The 23581-nt window shown below is 44.8% G+C and overlaps 1 protein-coding gene across 4 annotated transcripts in view; it reads right to left on the bottom strand.

Moving 5' to 3' along the window:
- The window catches only part of GPATCH8 (G-patch domain containing 8), a 56424-nt gene that overhangs the window by 26405 nt on the left and 6438 nt on the right, over nucleotides 1-23581 (bottom strand). The window contains exons 1-3 of one of the 4 annotated variants that reach the window (XM_053965084.1): nucleotides 13671-13731; nucleotides 8000-8017; nucleotides 5762-5834 (exon numbers count right to left, since the gene is read on the bottom strand). Coding sequence is in view for 1 of the 4 variants with exons in the window: in XM_053965083.1 (XP_053821058.1) it covers nucleotides 5762-5834; nucleotides 13671-13745 (148 nt within the window). In the remaining 3 variants the exon portion in view is untranslated. Of the gene's footprint in view, nucleotides 1-5761; nucleotides 5835-7999; nucleotides 8018-13670; nucleotides 13747-23581 lie in introns of those variants that run through there. The other 3 variants (XM_053965083.1, XM_053965085.1, XM_053965086.1) reach the window with 3 other exon arrangements.

The raw sequence follows: 23581 nt of genomic DNA, 5'->3' as shown, positions 1-23581 counted from the left end.
ACACAGCAGTGAAGATGTGACAGCAGCCACAGCAGGCCAGGTTTCTCAAGCTAAGTTCAGATGAAAACATCACTCTTAAAACCACTGGCATGATTTGTGTTGCAAACAAAAGCATGGAAATGCTCCTCCATGCCAGGATTGCGGTTCCTGTGGGGACATGTGAAGATACAAGAAGATAAGAGAGTGATCACAGCTATTTCTTGGGTAAGACTGCCAAACCAACCCATATGTAATGAATAAAGGCACTGTTAAGCATTTTTATCTGCCTCTCCTGTGTTTTCCTGTATTTATTACAAAGCTCCAAAACCCAGAAAGAAATCTGACACCCCTCAGTCCCTCAGATGCTCACTGTTCCACGTTCACAGTCCTGACATACATCCACCGTCTGCCTCCACAAGATCAGAGGAGCCAACAAATGGAAAACACATTAATATCTGAGCTGAAGCCATTTGGTGAGCAGGTGACAGCACCAGGATTCGAGACTTTGGAATTCAAACCCTGAGCTCATTTCTCCAAGCTGCAGCTGCCAAGTGATCACATTTGTGACTGATCTCAGTTGCTGAAGTGGTCAAAGCTCTGTTTATTGCTCCCCACAGCCTGAGAAACATCCAGCAAAGGCCGTGCCTGCAGCCACCTGGCAACGCCTTAAAACGGGGACTCGGATCCGGCTCCATCCCACAGCTGGGGATCACCCCAGGGGCTGCCAGGAGAGGACATTTCCTGCCTGAGCCGAGGGATCTCGGCTTCACCTGCAGCTCTGAGCAGCTTCCAGCACTTGTCAGACTTCTGCTCTTCACCCTGCTCAGCCCTTGGACCAAGAGGGAATGTTTTCCCTTTTCTGAACAGATTTGGAGAGGAATGTGCCAAAGAAGAACTGCACCATAGTGATGCTGAGGGGGGAAGTGCTGACTATATTTATCCTCACAGAATTTGCAAGTCAGAGCACAAATCCACTTGTGCCTTTTCTTTTAATTGAAAACCATGCAACAAAAATACAGCTTAATGGAGGAACTGGATTTTAGCATTTGCTAACAAATTTGCTATACCTGACTTTGCTACCTAGCTGGATGTACTCGTGAAAAAATAAAATAAACCCAAAGCACTTTCTATTAACTGCTGCTCCCTGTAACACCAGGATGATTTATACAATCAGTGTGGGGCACACCTTGGTCAATAGGAACAGCACTGCCCTGACAGTCTGTGCAGGTTTATTACTTTCAGCCTAAGCGGAAGGGAACAAAGATGCAGGAAGGGTTCCCAGCCCTGCATGGCACTGCCAAGAGCTCCCGAGACACAGGCACGGCCCTGCCCTCTCCTCCCAGTGTTACATCAACAGAGCTGCTCCCCAGGGAGATGGAAGCAGTTCTTCCAGAACAGTTACACTGAAATGATGCCAAAACTTGGCTAAAAACATAAGCAAACATGAAGGTATTACTAAATAGGCAGAGGAAGCAGGGTATTTCTTCAGGATGAAAGGCTACAGGGAAAGTTCCTGCCACTGCAAGGACCTGCCCCAAAAGGGACATCCCTGCCCTAAACAGAACCACCCGCTGCTTCTGTTTCCCGAGTACTGGAGATAATCTAAGTCCCAGCACAGACCAGCAACCACCCACCTTGAAACTCCTTTTGGTTTCGCTCTGAGCATTTTCATGACAATAACCAAGCACTGAATGAGCTGCCTCAGCCCTTGAGAAGCAAACACAGGAATTCCAGAGCTACAACTGAGCCCCCAAATTACCTGAGCTGCTTGATTCACAGCTGAGACACTGAGGAGCAGCTCTGCCATGACAAATTGTGTATTTCTGTTGCCACAGCAAAGTACTGCGTTGGGATTCACCTCTCAGAGATACCACAAAAGATCAGGATAATCTTGGTCTTGGGAATACTGTGGGAATGTGCAATAAATCAATGCCTTAAAACGTATCAAATTAATCATACAGGACACAGGTAACTGCTTCTATACAGGTGGTGGGGCTGTTTTTAAAGGGTCAAGGCTGCAATCAGGCAAGAATGTTTACAATAGAGAACTTGAGAGAGGCAAATCTGTGTTGAATACAGTTGTTACCCATGCTGGCTAAGGATGGGCTGGACCTGTCCACCAGAGATGGTCAATCCTTCCTCAAAGTCCCCTCCATATGGCCAGTAAACATCAAACCTTCTTCCTGCCCTCTCCAAACCCTCCCTGCAGAGCTGCCCACCCTCCCCAGGCCCTGCTATGACCCAGGAAGCAGCAGGACAACCTATTCAGTTTCCCCTGGTCTAATTAAATGAGATTAAACTACTGGTTTCAGTCTTGCAGATATACCTCTAGAGTACTATTACTTCATATTAAACACACAAGTCCAGAAGGAAAAAAAAATCCAGAAGTTTTCAGCACAATTTTTTTTTTCAAACAAGACTTGTCAAAAAAAATGACAGGGAAAAGGCAAAGAGCTTATAAAAATATTTTCAAATGTACGATTCAAATTATCCCACTTCTGCATGTCAGTCTCCTGGCTTTTCATAATACTACTTTAACTTAATGGGAAATACTCATTCCAAGAGAAATCATTAGAGTGTGGTTGAATTCAGATTTCCCTCAGCCCTCTCATTCCCCTCCTGACTTATATAACTCCTAATTTATTCACAATCCTTGGGCTCATTTAGCACAGGACTTCACACGAAGGTCAAGCAATACTTTTAACTGATCTTTTGCTAGTTTCATTTCTTCGGGAGACCACAAAATTCTGGATTACCAACTACAGGCATTCCCCCAAAGATAAAACAGGCAACAAGCACCATTTTCTCACTTGTCAGAGCACAACCAGCACATATCTCTATGGAAAAGCAGCTCCCTAAGCCATATTTTCCAAATTAAAAAAGATCCCTGTCAACTGACAATCCCCTCTCCTGCTTATTCATATTCACTGGCTGTTAGCAAGCTGAAGCACCATTTCCAAATATAACACAAGTTATTTGTGGGAAAAAATGATGAAAAACACCAGGAAAAGAGATGAGCTGAAGGATGACTCTGCTGAATTCCTTATGAATTCTCTGAAGCAGGACTCCAGCACTGGCATGGTCAGAGTTGACAGCACTGTCCCTGCCTGATGCTCCACTCAGCACACAGCCCAAATTCAGTGAAAGATGCAGATGTTTCAGCCAGAACACAGCTGGTGACAGCCACATCACTCAGGGCATGGGCTCTGTGCTTCCCTGCCCAAGAGCTCAGCTTTTCTCAGTAACAAGACTTACACCACAAGGCAGCTGTCCCAAGGGGTACAAAATGCCTCCACCTCTGGAATTTTCCTGAGAATGAGCCACAGTGTACCACACCAGCAAAATTTTACCACCAGCAATTGGCAAGTGTAGGTTTTAGGCTGTTGCAGGTGCCACCCAGAGACAGCTCAGCACTCTCACCACTGGATTCCATCTCTCAGTGGGTGATGGATGAAGGATGTGGGTCAGGATGAAGGAACCATCACAGGGTAAAGTCCTGCAGGGAGGTTCTTGCTGAACAACACGACAAGACTACAAGAAAGAAACTTTTCTGCTTGGCAGATGTAACACAGCCTCACTTTGAGATTCAACAGAACTAAAGAGGGAGCCCCAGCTCAGATGAAGATCTAGAATTAAAAGCAACATCACAAAACTCAGCACACTGGACTCATCCACTTCCTTTTAAGTGCACAGAAAATAGCTGAATGTGGTATCAATTCCATGCATGCAACCCAAAATCTTTGAGAGTTTGATGTAAGGACTTTCTGCAGGAGGTCAGACACCACAGCCACAGTTCAAGGCTGCTTGAAGGCGTTCTGTTTCTGCCGCACCTCCTCATCACAAGCTGTGTAAGATTCTGGCCCAAGCAGTGTCAAGCAAGAGTTTAACAAGAACACACCTACATCTCTTTAGAAACCTCTCCTGGTCTTTACTGAACAAGGGAGTGTGGAAGATGGGAAGAACTTCTGTTCTGCTCCTCCCTTCTCACTGCACATCAAATTACTTCACTCTTCAAACTCTTAGAATAAGCTTAAAATTGGATGCAAATGTTTCCTTCCTGACATTTTATATTTGGATTTTTGGGCCAATCTAAGGTTCATGTAGAAAGGTCACTGGATAATGAATTAAACACTCCCAACACAATCATCGCCAATGCCACAGGCATAGGCTCTGGCTGCTGAGAACTCAGAGGAGAAAAGCTGCAGCAGCAGCAGCCTCCCTTCCACATCCTCTACCTGCCCAGACCTGTGGAGAAGTTGGCTGGCAGGTGAACAGGGCACTACTCCCTTCCAAAAGGGCTGAAATTGCTGCACATGCTCCAAAACCTACATTAGGAAGGCTTCAGCACTGAACTGGGTTAAACTGGTGGGTTATTTTCACTCCTGTGAGCATGCAGGAGGCACTGGAAAGCCCTCAGAGCCCACATCCACAATTTGCCTGTAGCTTCCACACAATCAGCAGAGCTCCAACGATATGTGAGACATCCAGAAGAGCTCCAGCACAGAGAGAGGCACAGGGGGAACATCTAAATCTGGACAAGACTCAAAGTGCAAATTCCTGCTAGGCCCATGGAACACGGTGACACCACCACCCCCCGCCCCGACTCCAGACCTAGTCCCATAATCCATGCTCACTCCATCACACCTGAGCCTGCAGCACCCCAGGCTCTTGGGCTGTGCTTTGGGATCTACCTGGGGCTGGGACAAGGCTTTTCCTTTTTTCAAGTCTCTGTGTTTCCACACGGTGACACACAAAGCAGTACAGGGCACCCAAAAGAGACACCACACCGAGTTCCACCCTGTGATGCACATCCCACACCCCAAAGGAAAGGCCCAGAGGTCACAGCTACAACCCCACCTGAGGTCTGGCCCCAGAAGAGACATGAGAGGACTGGAGAGTGCCATGCATCAACCAGAGAACTCCACTGAAACCACATTAGAGGAAGCCAGAAGCATTAATCTGCAAGGCAGTCCTGCCTGAGAGGTTAGGCTTAGTCCAGGGATTAATAAGCATTCCCAAAGTTTAGAGAACTCATTACCTCTGTACAGTCCTCCACAGCACAGACACCCTCATCTCTAACGGGCTCATTCATGGAACACGGATTACAAGCTCCCAGGTCTTCAGACTACGGGCACGTGAACATGAGTGAGTTACTGAGGGGCTCAGGGCACACCTGAGCTTCAAATGCTTCCACAGGTTTCTACAGAAATGGGGTTTAGTATCACAAGAAGAATTCAGGCTCAAGACAGCAAGGTCTGGTGTGTGCTGGCTAACCAGCACTTTGGTGTCCCAGTGAGATTTACTAATTTCTGACAAACTGCTGGGAGCAGGAATAAGTCCAACCTGTGACAGTCCTGTGGAGAAACCAGGAGTGAGCCTCTCTCAACCAGAGATTCTCTGCCACCACTTTCCTGGCCTTCTAATGGCTTCTGACCCCGGTGAGTGCTGACAGATCATGGGAACTACCTCAAATCTTCAATTCTTTCAACACCAAAACATCAGCACAGTTGGAAGCTGCACCACTCCCTGTCAGTGTGGAAAGTGAATCCTCTTTCCTCCACGCTGACTCTCACACATCCACCACACACGCAGCTCTAACCTGCACCAACAAGTGAGGCAGCAGCTTCTACTTGCAAACTGCCAAATACGAAACTCAACAGTGCATTTGTTTGGATATATTAATAATGGAAAGAAAATCTAATCTAGGAACAAAAAGCAGAAATAATTTTGTTAAAGACCAAGGCTGGAGTTGAAGGTTTCAGACACAAGGGACTGGACTTACCCTGCAGTGACTTTCCCAATCCCTGGCCCAGCTTCCACCCATGTTTCTGGAGTAAGCGATGTCCAATATTATCCTGACAGACAGAACAGAGAAAACAAACCAAAAATATTCCAATAATATATTCTTCCCTTCCCGCTGACATTTAAACATGTGATGAGCAAGAGATTTTTCTACATATATGCATGCAAAAAATGCTACTGAAAAGGCAATATATGCCCAATAAAGGGAAAGACAAATGTCAAAAATTGCTGGCTAGAATTTTTCCAGGGGGATGGGTATTGGGGACGGTCACTTTCTGATGGTGTGCTGGGCAACTTTTGTGCATCACGTTTAAAATAAATAAAAAAATAATAAAAATAAAAAGCAATGTGGAAGAAAATAAAGTGTACCAATAAAAATTGACAGTAAAAAGCATAAAATCAAGCTATTTATACAATCATATCCATCACCTAGACAGCACCACTTAAGATTTTTTTTGTAAAGAAAATCTATGATGTGTTTAGTCATTTTGTTTGTGTGTCAGGCTTTTATAATACTGAGTAAGTTGTAAGTGCAAGACTGCCCCACCACTAGAAACCAAAACACAATCAGAGCAAAATCCAGGCTAGACTTGATTGGGTTTTTTTTATATATGTATATATATATAAACTAGCATGCAGCCAATATTAAACTGAAAAAACAGTGAGGTTAGTAAAACAAAAAAAAATAAAATCAATTAAATAAAATGAGCTCAAGCACAGACTGGGTGATGCATTTCACATGTAAACTAACAAAAATACTAAGATGTTAGAATGAAACAGGCCTAGCAATAAGTTAACAGCAAGGAACCATTAGTGCATGTAGGGGAAACAATAAGCATAATGTCTCATCTTCCTAAAAAAAAAGCTATTTTGGAAAAACTGGAAAAGTACTGATGCAGCAATTAAGTGTCAGCTTTTGGCAATGGGGCTGAGCAGGGCTTAATGTGGAAATTGTTGTGTTTTATGCAAGGTTTCTGCCCCCAGACAAAGGGCAGAGCACTCACAGCACCCTCGAACCATCTCATCTCAGTGACCAGTTTACCCAGTTACAAGCAGTGACCAGCTCGTCAGAGAAGGACCCATGGCTGGGACCATGTTCACCTTCCAATTGCAAAAAATAAAAATAAAAATCAGATATGAACTTGTTGATTATTAATTATCATCAGGCAAACCACAACCCAAGGTATCACCGAAACATCCTGAATGATAACAGGATGTGACTCCAGAACACTGAATGGTACATGGAATCCTAAAAATTAATTATATCTATATGCTGCAGGTTTCTTTAATTAAATAACAGTCATCAACAGAAACCAGAGTAGGTTTTGTCACTCCACAGCGAAGAAAATGACCACAGGGTTTGCACAACTTTGGTGAATCAGCTTGAAAGGCACAACCTTCCCAAAGATATTGGCTGCATGGATACATTTTTCCTCAAAAAGATGCTATCAAGTACAAATTTTGGATTTTTTTTCTGATATCCTAGTAAAGTCAGACATTTTGTATTCCTGTATTTCCCAAGGAATAATGTTAATTTTTCCCACACTACCGGCTCTGCCCCAGGACATAATTAGGGCTACATGGAAAAAAAAAAATTGAAACCAGGAGACATAAGGAAACTTCTGGGGATAAAAGGTTAAATGCAAAAAAAAAAACCAAAACAAAACAAAAAAACCAACAAAAAAAAAAAAAAAAACAAAACAAAAAAAAAACAAACAAAACAAAAAAAACAAACAAAAAAAACCCCACCGAAAACAAAAACAAACCAAAAAAACCCCAAAAAAACCCCCAAGGAGAGATCCCCACCACAAGCACCATGGAGAAAGCTGTCTGTTGGGAAGACATGAACACTTACCTGCAGGCACACCTGGGCAGGCCAATCCCAACAGCCACAGAGTGCTCTGTCCTGGCACAGAGGGGCTGCAGCTTGGGGTATGTTTGGGATAAGGCACTAATTGCCCTACTCTGACAAAGGATCATTGCATCTAAAAGTCGGTGCTGACAAAAATGGCTGCGTTTTCCAAAAGGAAAAAAAAAAAGAAAAAAAAAGAAAAAACAAAATAATTCAAAGGACAAGGAGTACTTTGCAGTCTTGGCCAAGGGGAGATGAGACATTGTGCTGACTGTGTGTGTTATGAATGCACTAAAATAAAGACAGATGAAGCAGAACGCTATTCCAAAAGCAGTGCAAGTGGAGTGAAAGCATTTCCATACGAACCTGGCTTTAAAAACTGGGCTGTCAAAAGAACAGTTAAATGTAACACAAAGTAAGAAACTGTCCAATCACTAATGGTAGTTTTTTCTTTTGCTTTGTTTTCAATTCACTGCTTGCAAGTAATGTATTTATTAAAGAAGAGTGAAAGCATAAAATAAATTCAACAAGTCAAGACCAGCTGGGAGATTCAAGAGCGGTGTGTTGTGACTGACAGTGAAGGGGGAAACAAATGTTAAAGGGAAAAAGAAAAATTTAGAAAGGTTATACACATTAGCACCACTTTTACAGACCCACTCAAGAGGATGGTCCCGAGTTGTTTGACATAAATTGGAATTATGTCTGAACACTGCTCTGTCTCAGTTCCCAGGAAGGGGTTGTTCCCCCCCCCCCCCCAACTTTTTCATTTGTTTGTTTATGCAGTGGAACTACTCTCTAATTTTAGATCCTACTCAACTGAAATGGAGCATCTTCTGTTGCACTGAATAAGGAGAACAACTCTAATAATTTAAAATTAACATTTGAGTTGAGATCTGGCCATCACTTTGCTCCTTTCTGGCCACGTTCAGCTCCTCCCTCCTTTTCCAATAGCTAACCCAGACCTCTGATGGAGGCAGACTGACAGAACTGCTCTTCAGTGCAAATCCTGCCCTAAAAATTAAATAATGGAAGGCCAGGCCTGCTGGATCCCACATGAGAGCCTGTCTGCTCTCTAGGGAGTATCTAGGGATATTGGGACCAAAACGTGACATGGGACAACAAATGTTGCAACAGCTGACAGCTCTTTTTTAAAGTGCAGTTTTAAGTGGAAGTTCTGTAAAGTACAGCTACTTTCACATAGAAGAGATGGGGCTTTTCACAGCAAGCTTCCTGCCCATGTCAAGAGCTGTCATTCCTTTTGGACAGACTATCCTCACACTGCAGCAGTTTTCCTACAGAAGAGCTGCAGTGATCCACAGCAACACCACAGCCCTAGGAGGACACCCCTCATTTCTCAGCAGAGGGCTGGCATGAGTCTCCTCACTTTCTTCCTCTGCCATTTGGGAGCTCCTTGTATTACAGCCACAATAAAAATTATTGAGGCAGCCAAAATAAGTCTCCCAAAAGGTGTTTAGGTGAGCAAGGGAGCTCTCCTGGACCATGTGGGCACAGGCTGTGGGATGCTCCATGCAGGGAAAAGGACTCAGCAGCTCTGGGTGGGACAATACCAGCTCTGGAGCTGGGCAGCACTGATGGAGAGCTCTGCTCTAATGACAAAGCAGAAACTTCTCCAAAGGTGTAGGAAATGCAAGGCCTTGGGTCTACCAGACCTTCACAGAGTGGGTAAGCTGCTTTGGAAAAACCTCATCCAAAGTGACTGGGCTCCAGCAGCTCTAACTGGCCTCCCCAGTTCCCCATCCTGTGCCCTGACAAGATGCCCTTGCTTGCTTTCCATGTGGATCAGTGATCCCTGAGCAGAACATCCCCAGTACAAATTTCTGAGAAAGGTTTTGATGATGCCTGTGGGACATAACCCACACCAGCAGTTTTGCCTAGCACAGGTTTTCCATGAGATCCCCACAATCCCATCGCTCATCCCGGCTCGGGCAGGAACCATTCCTCTCTTGAGTGGATTGTAAGCTGTGCTGACTGTGTATGGAGGAATCTATAAGCAAGGATCAGATGCTACTGGGTGAACCCATGCAAACAAGAGGTTGAAAAGATTCCCAAAACAAAACCTAGAGCTCACTACAGATGACACAATGAAGACCAGAGAGAAAAGCCAAATAGTAATGCTACACCATTCAGCTTCCAGAAGCACATTATTTATAGCGCTGTCCACATATGGCTGCTGCTAAATGTCAAATCAGCAGCCTCATCAAATGACACTTTGGAACTAGTGGAGTCCACAGATCTGTACAGATTTCCAGTGCCACAACCCGGCTCCGGCTCGGCCAGGCTGTGACAGCCCCTGGTGTCCAAGCACCACCGACTGCAGCCTGACACGGGGGCTCAACGCGGCCCTCATGGCACCGAGCAGCATTAGAGACAGGGGAAAGGACATTTGTTAGTTAGGACAAGGACAAACTAACAAGCTCCAGGATAAGTGGGTGATTCCCAGTCTGGCCTCCAACCTGCAGCAGTGACGGCGTGGGTCCACCCCTGACACTGCCTGCATGGGGCCAGGGCTGCTTCTTGGGGGCTCTAAGGGTCTATCGCTGTCTCCTACTCCATCTGCACTGCTGGGATGAGGAAAACCAGGAATTCACAGCAAAGAGACTCAATAAACAGGTAGAGTTAAGGAATTAATGTGGAGAAAATCTGGATTCTATTAAAGCTGCAATAATTTGTGACTTCCCATTCAAGTACCTGAACTCAGTGCACTCAAAATGCCCCAAAACAAATGCATGCAGCTTCTTGAGTTTACAAAAAAGGGTGAAGTGCTCTGATTTTTCAAGGACACCAGTATTGCACTGACATGAACAGTCAGTGTAAGTGCAGCATATTTCAAAGCACAACAAGAAAAAAATGTTACTTGGCGGGGGGGGGGGAGGAAATCAGTATTTGTAGCTCTGAAGAGTCCATTGATATGAAATATTTTCTTCAATTTAGTAATGGAAAACAGCTGGCACTCGTTCAGGCCACGTCCATCCCTAGCTCCTGGCAGCTCTGTTTTCCATAAATGTACTCTGCTTAGAGTTGCATGTTTCAGTGCAGACATCTTTGGCCTAAACGAGCTGCACACAGCAGGATTTCCACAGGAACAACACCACCAGTAGGCTAATTGAGGACATCTTTCAACATTGTAATGATCTGTAGACTCCCAAACCTATTTTTCCAGCCACCTTTGAGTTGCATGCTGTAGCAGTACAGTCAGCACCTCTCAACAGATAATGCTGCAGAGATGGATGTCACATCAGTGGGGACTGTCACAGGGACATGGCACAGGAAACACTCCCCCATCTCCAAACACCTGCAGGCTTTGGAGCACCTTCCTGTCACTAAGATATGGGAAGCTGCAAGGAACACCTTTATGAGAATATACTGAATCCACTCTTCGTTCTGAAGAATGACATTTTAACTGGGAAGCACTTTGATCTGCCACGGTCATAAGCACAGGGTGTTCATCACCCAAACTGCTTCCATACCATGAAGCACAGGCTCACTCATTGCTCTGAGCAGATTCATTGGAAAAGGCCAGTTAGATTGCTAACAGAGAACTTGTTAAGGATTAAAATCCAATTTGTTAATGTTGAAAATACTTAGACATGTGGTAGTTCTAAAACATAGATTTGCCTTCCCTCCTTCCCTCTCGATTTTGGTCTGGGTGAGCAAACAGCATAAAATAGAATGAAAAAAAAGCTGAAAGAGCAGAATGAACACTCCTTTCCTGGTGAAATATCCTGCAGGAGAGGCACCCCACTGAATTCTGCCAAGGAAACTGTCCCTTCTGGTAATGTGTGTAATTTGCCAATTCAAAGAGCACACTGATCATTAATAGTGTGGAAGCAGAATCACCTCCACAGGTGTCAGGAAACACAACAAAGTAATTCTTGCTACCCAGATGGGGAATTAAGGTATCAACAATGTATTTTTACAAAGACCATGTGAAACCTCAGAAGTGACCAGTTTGTTTCTGACTGCAGTTTCTGACACCACCCTTGTGCAGGCCAAAAACCCCCACCCGGCGCAGCAGCCACAGCTTTGAAATCCTGGGATGGACACTGGCACAGCTGCCCTGGCAAGTGCTTGCCAACCATCCTTGGAAAGGTTCACAGGCAATGGAGATGTGGCATTTGGGGACATGGGTTAGGGGTGGCCTTGGCAGTGCTGTGGGATTGGCTGGACTCAATGAGCTTAGAGGGCTTTTCCAACCTTAATGATTCTGTGATTCTCTTATTTCAGACAAAAGAAGAGTGGAACAAACTTGATTTTGAAAAACAATTTGAGGTTTTAACTCTTTCTCCTCACAAAACAAGCCATTCTCTTGTCCTCTTCATCCAACTGTTTTCAATTAGGTTGAATTGTACCTACGAAGGAGTTGTAAAGATTAAAAATGTCTTGACATTTGGATGGTGAGAGACAAGAATAAAATATTAAAGCCATAATTTAATTTATTTTTTATGCTGCAGTTCAGCATTAATCAAACTGCACGAAGCATTACTCCTGTGGAGGATCTGCACAGTGAGCCCACGTGGGCCCAGGGTACCTGCTCATGCTTTATACACTTCCATAGGCATCATTCCCTCTGGAACACCAGAGATGTAATCTGTGATCTCTTCTTCTCCTCTCTTTGGGAAAGCACTTTTGGAAATCAGGTAACCAGTCTAGTCTGTAAGCAGCATTTGAATTATTTTGAAATGCTAATTTCCAGTGTGGCCCAGAGTAGGCTACCAACACATATTTCCCATTATATTTCCATCCAGCTTGGCATTTTAATTCAAATCCCCATGTCCCAAGGCAAGACTGAAGTATTCAGGAGAAGAGTGAATACCAATTCCCATCTCTGCAGCATTATCTCATGCGTCATCAATTACTGCCATGCCTAAATCTAGCATCATGCCAGCACATTAAGACAGTAGGTACTATATGCAGTGTTCACTGGACCAGAAGAACAGAAATAAGAAGGGGAAAGGAAACCCTAGAGAAGAAATTAAAAAAGGCAGACCGTGCAATACAAACCAGATCATGGCTGCTTAGCTAATATGGGCCAACTGCTGCGGAAGAAAAACGTCGAACACCCCAAGTTGTGTAAATTTTTGGTAAACATCTAACACGCACACAAACACACACAACACCGACCTACACACCAACAAAAATATATAGTGGGCTTCAGCTAACACTGGCTCTTCTAGGGGCTGACTAACGTGGAGAAACTTTAACACAACTTCAATTAATAGGCAAAAAAAAACACCTGCAAAGTACTTTCTTAACAAAAATCTAGACTTAATCAGAACACCACTAAGTGTCCCTTGATTATTCACTACAAGTTTTCTTGTTTCTGAAGGAAACTGCAAATGAAACTTAGCTAAAGGTAAATGCCAAATGTGGGTCCAGTTTAGGCTGAACAAGCTGCTGTGCCTAAAACCAGCAGAAGGTGCTTTGCAAAGAGAAAAATTAAAAAGCTCCAAAAAGATTTAAAAATTAAAACTAAATAAAACCTGTATTTTCCCCATCTTACAGTGGGAGTCTTCACACCTAACTTAAGGTAAAGAAATTTTAGAGAAAGGCTCAGGGCAGCTTCAGTTCCATGGTGAAGGACTGCAGGCCTAACACTGATCCCTGTCTCCATACCGCCAGGTGTCATTCTAACACTTTAAACACACCGGTGCTTTTCCAAAAATATAAGCTAAAAAGCATCAAAATGTATTTCACTATACTATTCCGCCAGGTTCACATTTAAATTAAACTGATTCTTCAAAGAAAAGTACAAAACCTTAAAATAAATATCTATGAATGAATGTATTATTTTAAGTAATTCCTTAAATATCACGTTGAACTCAAATTTCAGGTTTTAGTTTTAGGACTACTTTGAGATTAAATCCCAGGCCCACTTAAGGTCAGCATGCAGTTTACCACAATTATCCCTCACTGCCACCAAGGTGCCCACTGCTTCAGATTTGACTGCATTCACATCAAGGACCATCCAACATGGCCTAATTCCGGGGGGAACGATGCTGATCGGGGGGGGCCTTACCGATTCGATGGGCTTGTCTAGAGACGCCTGCTCTATCTCCAGGTGCCCCTCTTCATACTGATCAAAGTGATTGCCCTGCAAGAGAAAACCAGGGTCAGCTCCACAGCACAGCACACACTTCCAACAATTTAGTATCCAGACAGGTTTGGTTAAAGTGTTACATTTCATATAATTTTGCTAACAAATGAACTTATTAAATACAGGCTCAATTCAGTGTATCAGCTATAAGGACAAAAAAAAAAAAAAACCCTAAAATCTAAGTCAATTTGATGACAATCATGAACTATTTGGCAAAATACCAAACATTTACAATGACAATACTTCAGGATTTTTTTCCTTAGCCTATGAAAACACTGAGCACAAGCACCACTGCCAGCATGGAAACCACATGTGACAAGGAACAGCAGGAATGGATGTCCCCATCACTAGAAGGCTTTCCCTGCACCAGGAATTTGCTTGAGGGATACATGTTATTTCATAAACCTTAAGCCAACAAAACCCCACAGTAGTACCAAAGGAAACCTGTCCCTGTGCCCAGAGTGTTGGTTCATGGTGTGGAACAGCCCTTCCTACAAATCTGAACAGTGATCTGTCTGTGGAAGTGATCCCCCAACACACCACACAGTCTTATTCCTGACATGAAGCAGCCCCCCTGCCAGCTGACCATCATCCCCCTCGGAAAAATTGCATCTTCCCACGTTTTGGGGTGAATACTGAGCATGTAGGCTCCTGAGCTAGGACAGCAATGGCAATTTTTGATCTCCAGAATAAATGTTGGTGCTGGAACACAACAGTGAAGGGCCATTTCAGGAAAAGCAAACACCTCCACTGCAGCTCTACCATAACTGAAACTTCAAATTCCTGAGATTTCAAACATGGTGAACCATTTTTGGCTGTTCAATAGGTCCATGATGCAACACATCCACCATCACTGGCACAGATCTGGAAAGGAAACAGTCAGACTTTCCAGCTGCAAACTTGGAAGCAAAAGAAGTGAGATTCCAGCAGCTGGGATGAGACCAAAAGCCACTGAAGGGAGTGGTTTCAGTGGGCTCTCCGACATTCCCAGGCCCCGCTCAGTGTCACAGGAACTCCAGGAGGTGTCAAGCCTTGGCTGCCACCCCCCACTCTCCCCTCAGGCTCTGCAGTACCACTGGAACCTCTGGCTGCTCTGTGCACACCAAACCCCTGGCAGGTTCTATTTGCATCTCAGCTACACAATCCCTTGGAGCAGGAACACGCAACACTGCTGCCAAGTGAAACGTGTTGTCACCCTCCTCCTTCCACCCATACCAACTTTTCCTCCTGCAAGAATTTTCATGGAAGCCAGCATGCGAAAGAGCAAACTGCAGTTGTAACAGACTGACGGTTGGAATACTACAAGCCAAGCACCAGCCTCCAAAAATCCTCTGGGAAGAGTGTTCCTATGCAGCAATGCAAATCTGCAAGGGAACATCTTGACTAAAACCTGGTGCCAAGAGAAGGTGCTTTGATGCTGCTGCCCCAGCTTCCAGCCCATCCATCATCTGCAGGCCCTGATGGTAAATTCACCCTGGCCATGCTCTGCTCCCAGGGACCGTCACTCCCATGGCCTATCCAGAGCAAATCTGGGGTTTAATCTGCAAGCAGCAATCCACTCCCACTCTTTTTTTTCTTGGACAGCCTTCAAGGAGCAAGCTCAAGGCAAACTTATTATGCACAAGCAGTTGTTGAGCTACTTTGGAAGGCTAACAACACTCAGAGACAGCGTGGTGTGGATGCACAGACTTTGTGTGTGGGGAGTCCAGCAGCCCACACCAAAACACACCAGAAACCTGCCTCAGTGGTTGGGGGACACCACAGCCTCCCAAAATATAGCACACAAAAGAACCAGAAGAGTCAGGAGTGCACATGCTGCCAACACTGGCAAAAACACATTGCTAAACTTCATCTATTAAAACATTAAACTCACGTAACGTTCACTTAACCAACAGCTGAAACCCTCTCAGAACGAACCCAGACACGTCCCTGTGCCTCCTTTCACCTGCTGCCTGCAGGTAGCTCAGCACACAGCACTAAATTATCTGGAATAGTTAAATATTCCTGCCGACTCCCCAGCTCCTCTGGTGGGCTGCCAGCCAAGGCACTGAAGGCTGTTTTTATCGAAGCAAGGGTCAATCCCAGTTCGAGGGCAGCACGCCTTGTTGCTCTGAGGCTTCACAAGTCACTTCTTCAGTGCTTAAAACAACATCTCCTCCCTGAAACTATGCAAAAGGCTGAGCACTCCCTGTGCCACAGCCAGAGAATCAGAGAGCAAACAAAGCCTGTACCTCCAAGTTCTGGTGATCCCACCACTACCCACCCCATGTATTTTGGGGGTTATTTTATATATTCATGTTCTTTGGGGTTTATGATGTACTTGATCTCTACTTGTTCCTGGTCCAAACAGCTGCAATACTAAGACTGGAGCTTTCCAGAGAGGCAGGTGCTGCCTGTCTCTGTGAGTCCTGGGCATAAAAAAGCCATGGAGCACAGGGAACAGGCCCTGTGGGAATGCTGCCAGCCTGCTCCCAGGTCAGGAGGGTGTTCCAGACTTGGAAATTCAAGGCTTCAAAGTAACAGAGTGCCCAAACAGAGCTGAAATCAATACTCATCACAGAGACTGCTCTTTATTTATTAATATTTAGAATAAATGATAAGGGGAAAATTCCTTTCCATCATAAAGCAGGTCATCCTGGAAAAAGGCAAGCAGACAATCCAATGGTTATTGTGAGGTTGGATTTATGAGGGTTCAGGTCAGTGATGTTTAATCAGGTAAGAGAAAAATGGTTCCATGGCTATGGCCACAACAATGCTGCTTGCCTTCATGGCACAGGCCTTTTGGAGCTGGAGGCAGCAGAGTCTGTCCCTTTGCTTCTTCATCCCTGAAACTGGCTAAGAAGCAAGTTGGGGGGAATTCCATCTGTTTCCCTCTTTTCCAATCCTACAAGCTGGTGCATCGAATGTATCCATAAAACATTTCTGTTTTGCTGTACCTTAAGACAATGAATCAGAAGAACACAAAACACTTTAACACTTAAATCCAACAATTAATTAAACCCTAAATGCTGGATCTGTTGAGAATACATTTCTAACAAACACAAACCCCAAGCACTGACCACGTTTCAGTATGATTTTGAAGTGTGTCTTCTGCAGACTTGAGAGATGCTTCCCACTTCAGAGGAAACCTTTATGTGAAAAGGATTCAACCTCGTGGATACTAGGACATGAAATAACAGCTGCATTAAACCCAGCACTACTCAAAACCTATTCCCAAACCTTCTTCCTCTATGACTATTACAGAGATACAGTAAATTCCCAGCCCTGGGAACTAAAGGCAAAGCTTCCACGTGCTCCTGTGGACAAAGATTTTGGTGACTGCAGCACCCTCCTCCCACTCATCCTCTGCCCCTCCATTTCACAGTTCCTTGGATCAAGGTCTCTCACTTCTGCTTTGTGAAACAAGATGTGTTGCACTGTCCCTTTCTCACAGACACTTCTCCATCCATGCTGGAACAGCAGAGTAAGTAAGATGAGAGGCTTCCACTTAAGCACCATTTATTGCTCTCACTTTGTGCTACATCCAGTGCTCCGACACCGGTGCTTCCCTATAACCACACTGAAATTCAATATATTTTCCTACTTCATGAGAAGCAAGGACAAGCCTCCAGCATGCAAACACTCCTCATTACACACCACACACACCACTTGGCTTCTTTGTGCATTCTTCTCCAGGAGCCAACATGTTTGTGCCCTGTAATTTTTGTGTAATATCATCTGAACTTTGGCTCTCTACGCACTCTGGTTACTCACAGTCACATGTTCTCTCCTCCACTTTCCCATTGTTTGATCTTTGCTCGAAGCTCTTGGCCAAACCTCCTTAGAGCCCTCACACACTGAATATGGCATTTGAAAAATCAACCAACAAAAGCTGCCTCCATGCAGAATTTCAACTCTTGTTCTCCCTTTTTTGGACTGTAAATACTTTGGAGCCCTGGCTCAACAAATGTCATTTTGTCCCAGATCATACCCAGTGGATTTACTGCATTTCCTGGGACAATTCAAGTTAATAGTTATGGGGAAGAGCATTGCTGCTTCTTTCCTACTTACAAGGTCCCAAATATTGTGGCAGTGAAATTAAACCCAGTCAGCACCATAAAAAAAAAATCTAAGAACCTTAATTACACTTTCATCCCAAAATCCTTAGTGGCAAGAACTGTTGCCAATAAATCACTCAATGCAAGTGAAATGAATTGTTGATTAAAGCCCATTTATCACAGTTTAGCACCACAGAATTCACTCTCTCCTCTCTATGAAGCACCTCTTCAGGAAGGTGGGTTACCACAAAGCCACACAGAAATCACTGAGAAAAATCACTTTAAAATCTTCACAATGACAAGCAGAAGAAAATACTTTCTCCTCCCCCTCTCACACCCCAAAGGGTGTATCCAAAACCAGAGCTGGGTCATGAGCACTGCCTGCATTTCTAAGTCACCTAAAGCACCACCAACACAATGACAAAATAAAGATTAGTCACTCCAGCTGCTTCAGGCCCATTAGACCTCCCTGGATATTAATTACCGGACTGCTCTGTGCAATCTATCTGAGCACAAAGCGTATTAAGATGTCAGCATGCAGAACGCACTCCATATAGTGCACATTCCTGACAGGAATGAGTGGTTTCTTTGATGAACAGCCCTAAGTTATCCATGTATTATTCCCAAAGAAAATGTGGCAGTCCCCAGACCAGCAGCCGGGGTGGATTATCCATGTATTATTCCCAAAGAAAATGTGGCAGTCCCCAGACCAGCAGCTGGGCTGGAGCCGGGGACACGGAGCTCCCACGAGGTCAGGAGCGAGAGAGTGGATGTGGGAGCGTGGGGGATACATTCAGGACGCCTCCACTCAGCTGTCCTTGGGCTCCAGCAGAGCCCCATCACACCAGCCTGGCGTTATTAACAGCAGACAGGAAAAGGTGAGTTATAAGCCCAACAGAAGTCAGATAGCAAGAGCCTAGGACTGAAAAACACTGCCTGCTCCAACCACAAGGGACAATGCCTTCAACGCTGTGAATGCAGTGAAATAGGAAAAGATTCTGGCATAAAACCCTGTGGCTCTGCCTGGGAGCATTAAAGCAGGGATAGCCAGGGAGGGAATGGGCAGAATGCAGCTGCTGAGGCGTCACAGCAGAAACAATCTATTTACGTCCCTACTGGATTGCAGGACTGGCTCAGACAGGCACTCAGAAACGCTGCTTCGTGAGACCACGCCAACAACAATCTAAAGAAAGCAATTTTACAGAAAAGCCTTACTATACTCACTGTTATTATTTCTTAAATGCACTGGAAAAGAGCACAGCATGATCATGCCTGCTTAACTACACTTGAAAAGAGTGCAGTGTGCTCCTTAAGATATTCGAAATTTAGTTTTACGCTAGGAGAGTATCAGAAAAAGACTTTTAAAAAATCACATTTATATTAAATTTACCTTAGAAAATGGAATTTTAAAACACTAAAGCAAATCAGCACCACTTTTTCATATTCTATTTATCCATCAATTCAACCAATAAATCTTAAACTCCAAAAATGTTACATCAAGCCATAAAATTCAGGGTTGTTACCCACAAGTATCACTTGAAAGCATTTAACCAAGCCCACTCCCCAGTCCCAAAAGCCCTGCAGGCATTAGGCTCAGAACAGCAGCTGAGAGACAGGAATACCCAAAAAGATAAATGAGTCCCCCCAAAAAAAGGCCATTTTCTAGTGTGGACATAGCCAGGGCAAGCATGTGAGCTGCAGATCCCAGAATGTTTTGCTCCCGAGGCTGGGAAGCACAGCTGACATTTCCTGCTGCCCTCCCGGGACGAGTCAGCACAGATGCAAGGTCTGAGCACAGGGAACTGGAGCAGCATCTGAGCACAAGGGAGCAAATACCATCTTGCCAAATTCTCCCTCTCTGCATGCACACAGCACCCCCACGGAGCAGGGGAAAAAACCCTCTGATTCCAGAAGCAAATATCCTGTTAAAATTGAAATTTTCTCTTTTGAAGGAGATGGAGCAGTTACAAAATCTTTGGACGGATAAGGCACCCTCAGATCCATCCACTTTTCCCAAAACTGGCTCTCAGCACTCTTGCCAACATCCCACATCCAGGACACCTGGGTGAATGCTGCCTGTCCAGCACAGTGGCCAAAAGGCTCAGGAATTGCTCTGCTAAGCCCTGATGGAGCACCAGCCTCTTGCCTGACCCAAAGACCAGGAATTGCAGCAAACCACCATTGACAGTCATGTCATGGTGTATTTAGCTGTCTTTTGACAAATCTCTCCAGCTCGGACAGCTGTTTCCAGCCGTGCTGGTTTCACTTCTCTGCACGTGGCCTGAGGGTGAGACACCCACCACCTGCAGCTGCAGTGGCACATGTGGGACAGGCAGGATAAAAACTCATTCCAGGCACGGATGAGATAGGAGAGGTACAAGTGCCAAGGTCTGCCAGTGCTCTTATTTATTTGTGGGGCTCTATCACCAACATCACCATTGACCTCACAGTGAGTTTCAGCCAAGACCAGTGGGGGAAGGAAGGTGTTTAAACCCAAATGCAGCTCCCCATGACTGACTGTTGTGTTTATTACACACAATCAAAATATAACATGTTTCTAATACCTCTGCAAGATCCACACCTCCCTACGCAGGCTGACTGCAGATCACAGTAGTAATTCATGCTGCCCTTTGCAGCTCGGCAGGGCCTGATGACTCTATACCATGGAAGGACTCCAAAACGTAATTGATGCAGACAACCGTGTTGGTGTTTAGAAATCCATCCAAAGAACTCAAAAACAACTCCAGGAAAGTGTGGCTTACAGCATTTTTTGAATATTCATTATGCACAGAGAAAAAAATACAATTTTAAGACCAACATGCACCTAGGAGATGGCTCCATCCAATCCTGGAAACTCTCTTGGATAATTATAAAGGCCACATGGGTTCTCAAAGCTATAAAAAGCAATACAAAAGCAACTTTGTATTGGCACCTGAAAAGCCTTTGTTAATGCTTCCCAGAACAAAATCATCCTTTTTCCTGTTGTTCCCTGCAGTGTCTTTAAAGACAAAAAAAAAAAAAAAAAAAAAAAATAAAAAAAAAAAAAAAAAAAAAATCACAGATTCTTTCCTAGCAACACAGAGGTGAAGCATTCCCAAACAACACATTCTCACTGCCCTCCACACATTAGGAATTGCTTTCCCAGACCTTTCCCTGGAATACAACTGGGAAGTATGGACATGGCACATCTGCACACCCCCAGAAACAGCTGAATATTTACAGTCAACATCTTGTGAAAGCTGCAGCAAAACCTCATTTTCAGCAGAAACACACATCAATTATTCTGAGAGTACTTAACAGGAAAATCCTCTCAAGTCAATACAACAAAAGCAATCACTTGAGACTCGGAGATGAATTTAAATTGGCACGGTTTGAAAGCAGCACCTTGGAATTGCACATTGAGAAGTTGATGGCACCTTTTGTTTACCAAACTAAAAATTAATTTTGACAAAATTCTTCCTGCTAAGTCCAAAAACACTGAAAACCCACTCAGCAGAACACATTTAAGACTAGTCACAGGTAAAGAGGTTTAAACCAGGAAAACGTGCATATAAATACCCACTTAGAGCTGTCCAAACAAAAACATGTTCTACAGTTCAGAGATAAACAGCTTGTACCACACAAGGAGTGGGAGCCAGAGGCAGGTCTCTGCTTTGCATACTTTGGCACCAAACAAGAACAATTTCATGTCTTTCAGATTCCTTCTGCTGCACCAACACCAGCTGTGGATCTGTTCCAGCACACGAGGGATGCTCTGCAGTCCTTCAGCAAGCTTTACCCAAGAGCCAGCAGTGGCCTCACTCACCCAATTTTCTCTTTGTCATTTTTAATGTGCCTTGATGCAGAAGGCACACCCAGGTTACAGCTCAAGCCATCTCTGTCTCAATACAGAGAAGAAAACTCCTAAGACTTCTCTGAAAGTGACTTCGAACATTATTTTTCCTCCTTCTTCAGCAAAAAGCTTTCCTCCATCAATATACTTTGGAAAAACTGTTAGATTGCCCAACTGTCAGGGGTAGGTGCACAGGCCCCTGAGCTCCCAAAATTCAGCATGACCTTGTCCCAGTCCCCCTCGGATCTTCTCTTCCACAGCTCACAGTTTTCACCTTCAGTCCTCTGCAGCCTCAACCAGCTCCAAACTGCTCCTCCCTCCTGCTGCAGCTTCCAGCACCCACCCATGGCTAAGCAGGACCTTCAAACAACCAAAGAATCATGGGAGGAGTTGGGTGGGAAAGAACCTTCAAGATGATCTTGTTCCATCCCCTGCAAGGGATAGTCTTCCATTATCCCAGGCTGCTCCACCTGGCCTTGGACACTTCCAGGGATGGGGCAGCCTCAGCTTCCCTGGGTAACCTGTGCCAGAGCCTCACAGGGAGGAATTCCTTCCCAACATCCCATCTAACCCTGCTCTTTGTCAGTGGAAAGACATTTCCCCTTCTCCTGTCCCTCTGCCCCAAGTCCCTCTCCAGATCTTCTGGAGTCCCTTTAGGCCCTGCAAGGGGCTCTGAGGTCTCGTTGGATCGTTCTCTTCTCCAGGTGAACACCCCCAGGAGTCCCAGCCTGGCTCCAGAGCAGAGGGGTTCCAGCCCCCAGAGCAGCTCCATGGCCTCCTCTGGACTCACTCCAGCAGCTCCACGTCCTTCCTGTGTTGGGGACCTCCCGGCTGGAGGCAGCTCTGCAGGTGGGGTCTCACCTGAGCAGGGCAGAATTCCCCCCTCACCTGCTACCCGCAGTTGGCTCCTGGGCTGCCATCACACATGGCTGAATCACTGAGCTTCTCATCAAACAATTCTCCTTATCCTTCTCCTCAGAGCCGCTTTCAATCCATTCTCCCTCAGCCTGGATTTGTGCTTGGAACTGACCTAATCCAGGTGCAGGTGCAGGACTGTGCACTTGCCCTTACTGAACTCCATGAGGTTCACACAGACCAACCTCTCCAGCCTGTCCAGGTCCTCTGGATGGCACCTCTTCCCTCCCGTGGGTGACCACAGCAGACAGTACAAGGCAAAGAGAAACCACCCTGGTGGAACAGGGTGCCAATCATGTAATATTCAAGGTGTAATCTATTTACCACTATGAACGTCCAAGCTTCCATAATATTATCTGCCTTTTTTTTCTTACTACGGTGTCTGACTTGATAAAGAATCATTTCTAAACCAAAATCTCACAGAAAATCTCCCTCGGGAGCACGTTAACAGGATTCAAACTCCATTCAATATTGTTATCAATGACCAGAGGAAACAGAGCACCTGCCTGCTCAGTTTGCAGATCAGGCAGCCCAACAAAGAGGGAGCAACAGTGAGGATGTGTTTGTACAGAGCAACCTGACCCGTGAACTCCCTAACACCACATCTGCTTCCACAGAGCCCTGTACAAACACAGCTACAGCACAGGGCTGCACCCAGCAGGCTGAGAAATCCCAGTTAAAACCTCCTCACGCAACATGGTAGCAGAAAGGATAAAAATACAGTTCAAGGGTATGCAACAAAGGAACAGCAAACATGAAAAAAAGCAGTAAATAGATGTTTATCTCTCAGTAAAAAAGATGTTTATCTCAGTATGTTATACCAGGTAAGAAAGAGTCTGTTCTAGACTCCTCTGAGCAAGTTTTCCAATCACAAGTGTGGACAATTTAGGATGCAGAAAGCTGCAACAACACAAAGGGAGAACAGCAACAGAATTCAGAGCCATTAAGGCTCTCAGAAGCTAAAACTGAGCAGAAATGCTGCATATGCCTTCACATAAGAGGATAAAGAGTAGTAATGTGTGCTTTGGCACAGCAGAAAAGGACATAAA

Source organism: Vidua chalybeata, chromosome 26 (assembly GCF_026979565.1).
Source record: "Vidua chalybeata isolate OUT-0048 chromosome 26, bVidCha1 merged haplotype, whole genome shotgun sequence".
Taxonomy (NCBI): domain Eukaryota; kingdom Metazoa; phylum Chordata; class Aves; order Passeriformes; family Viduidae; genus Vidua; species Vidua chalybeata.
Note: the sequence above shows the minus strand (reverse complement) of the source record. Positions and strands in the feature narration are given on the sequence as shown.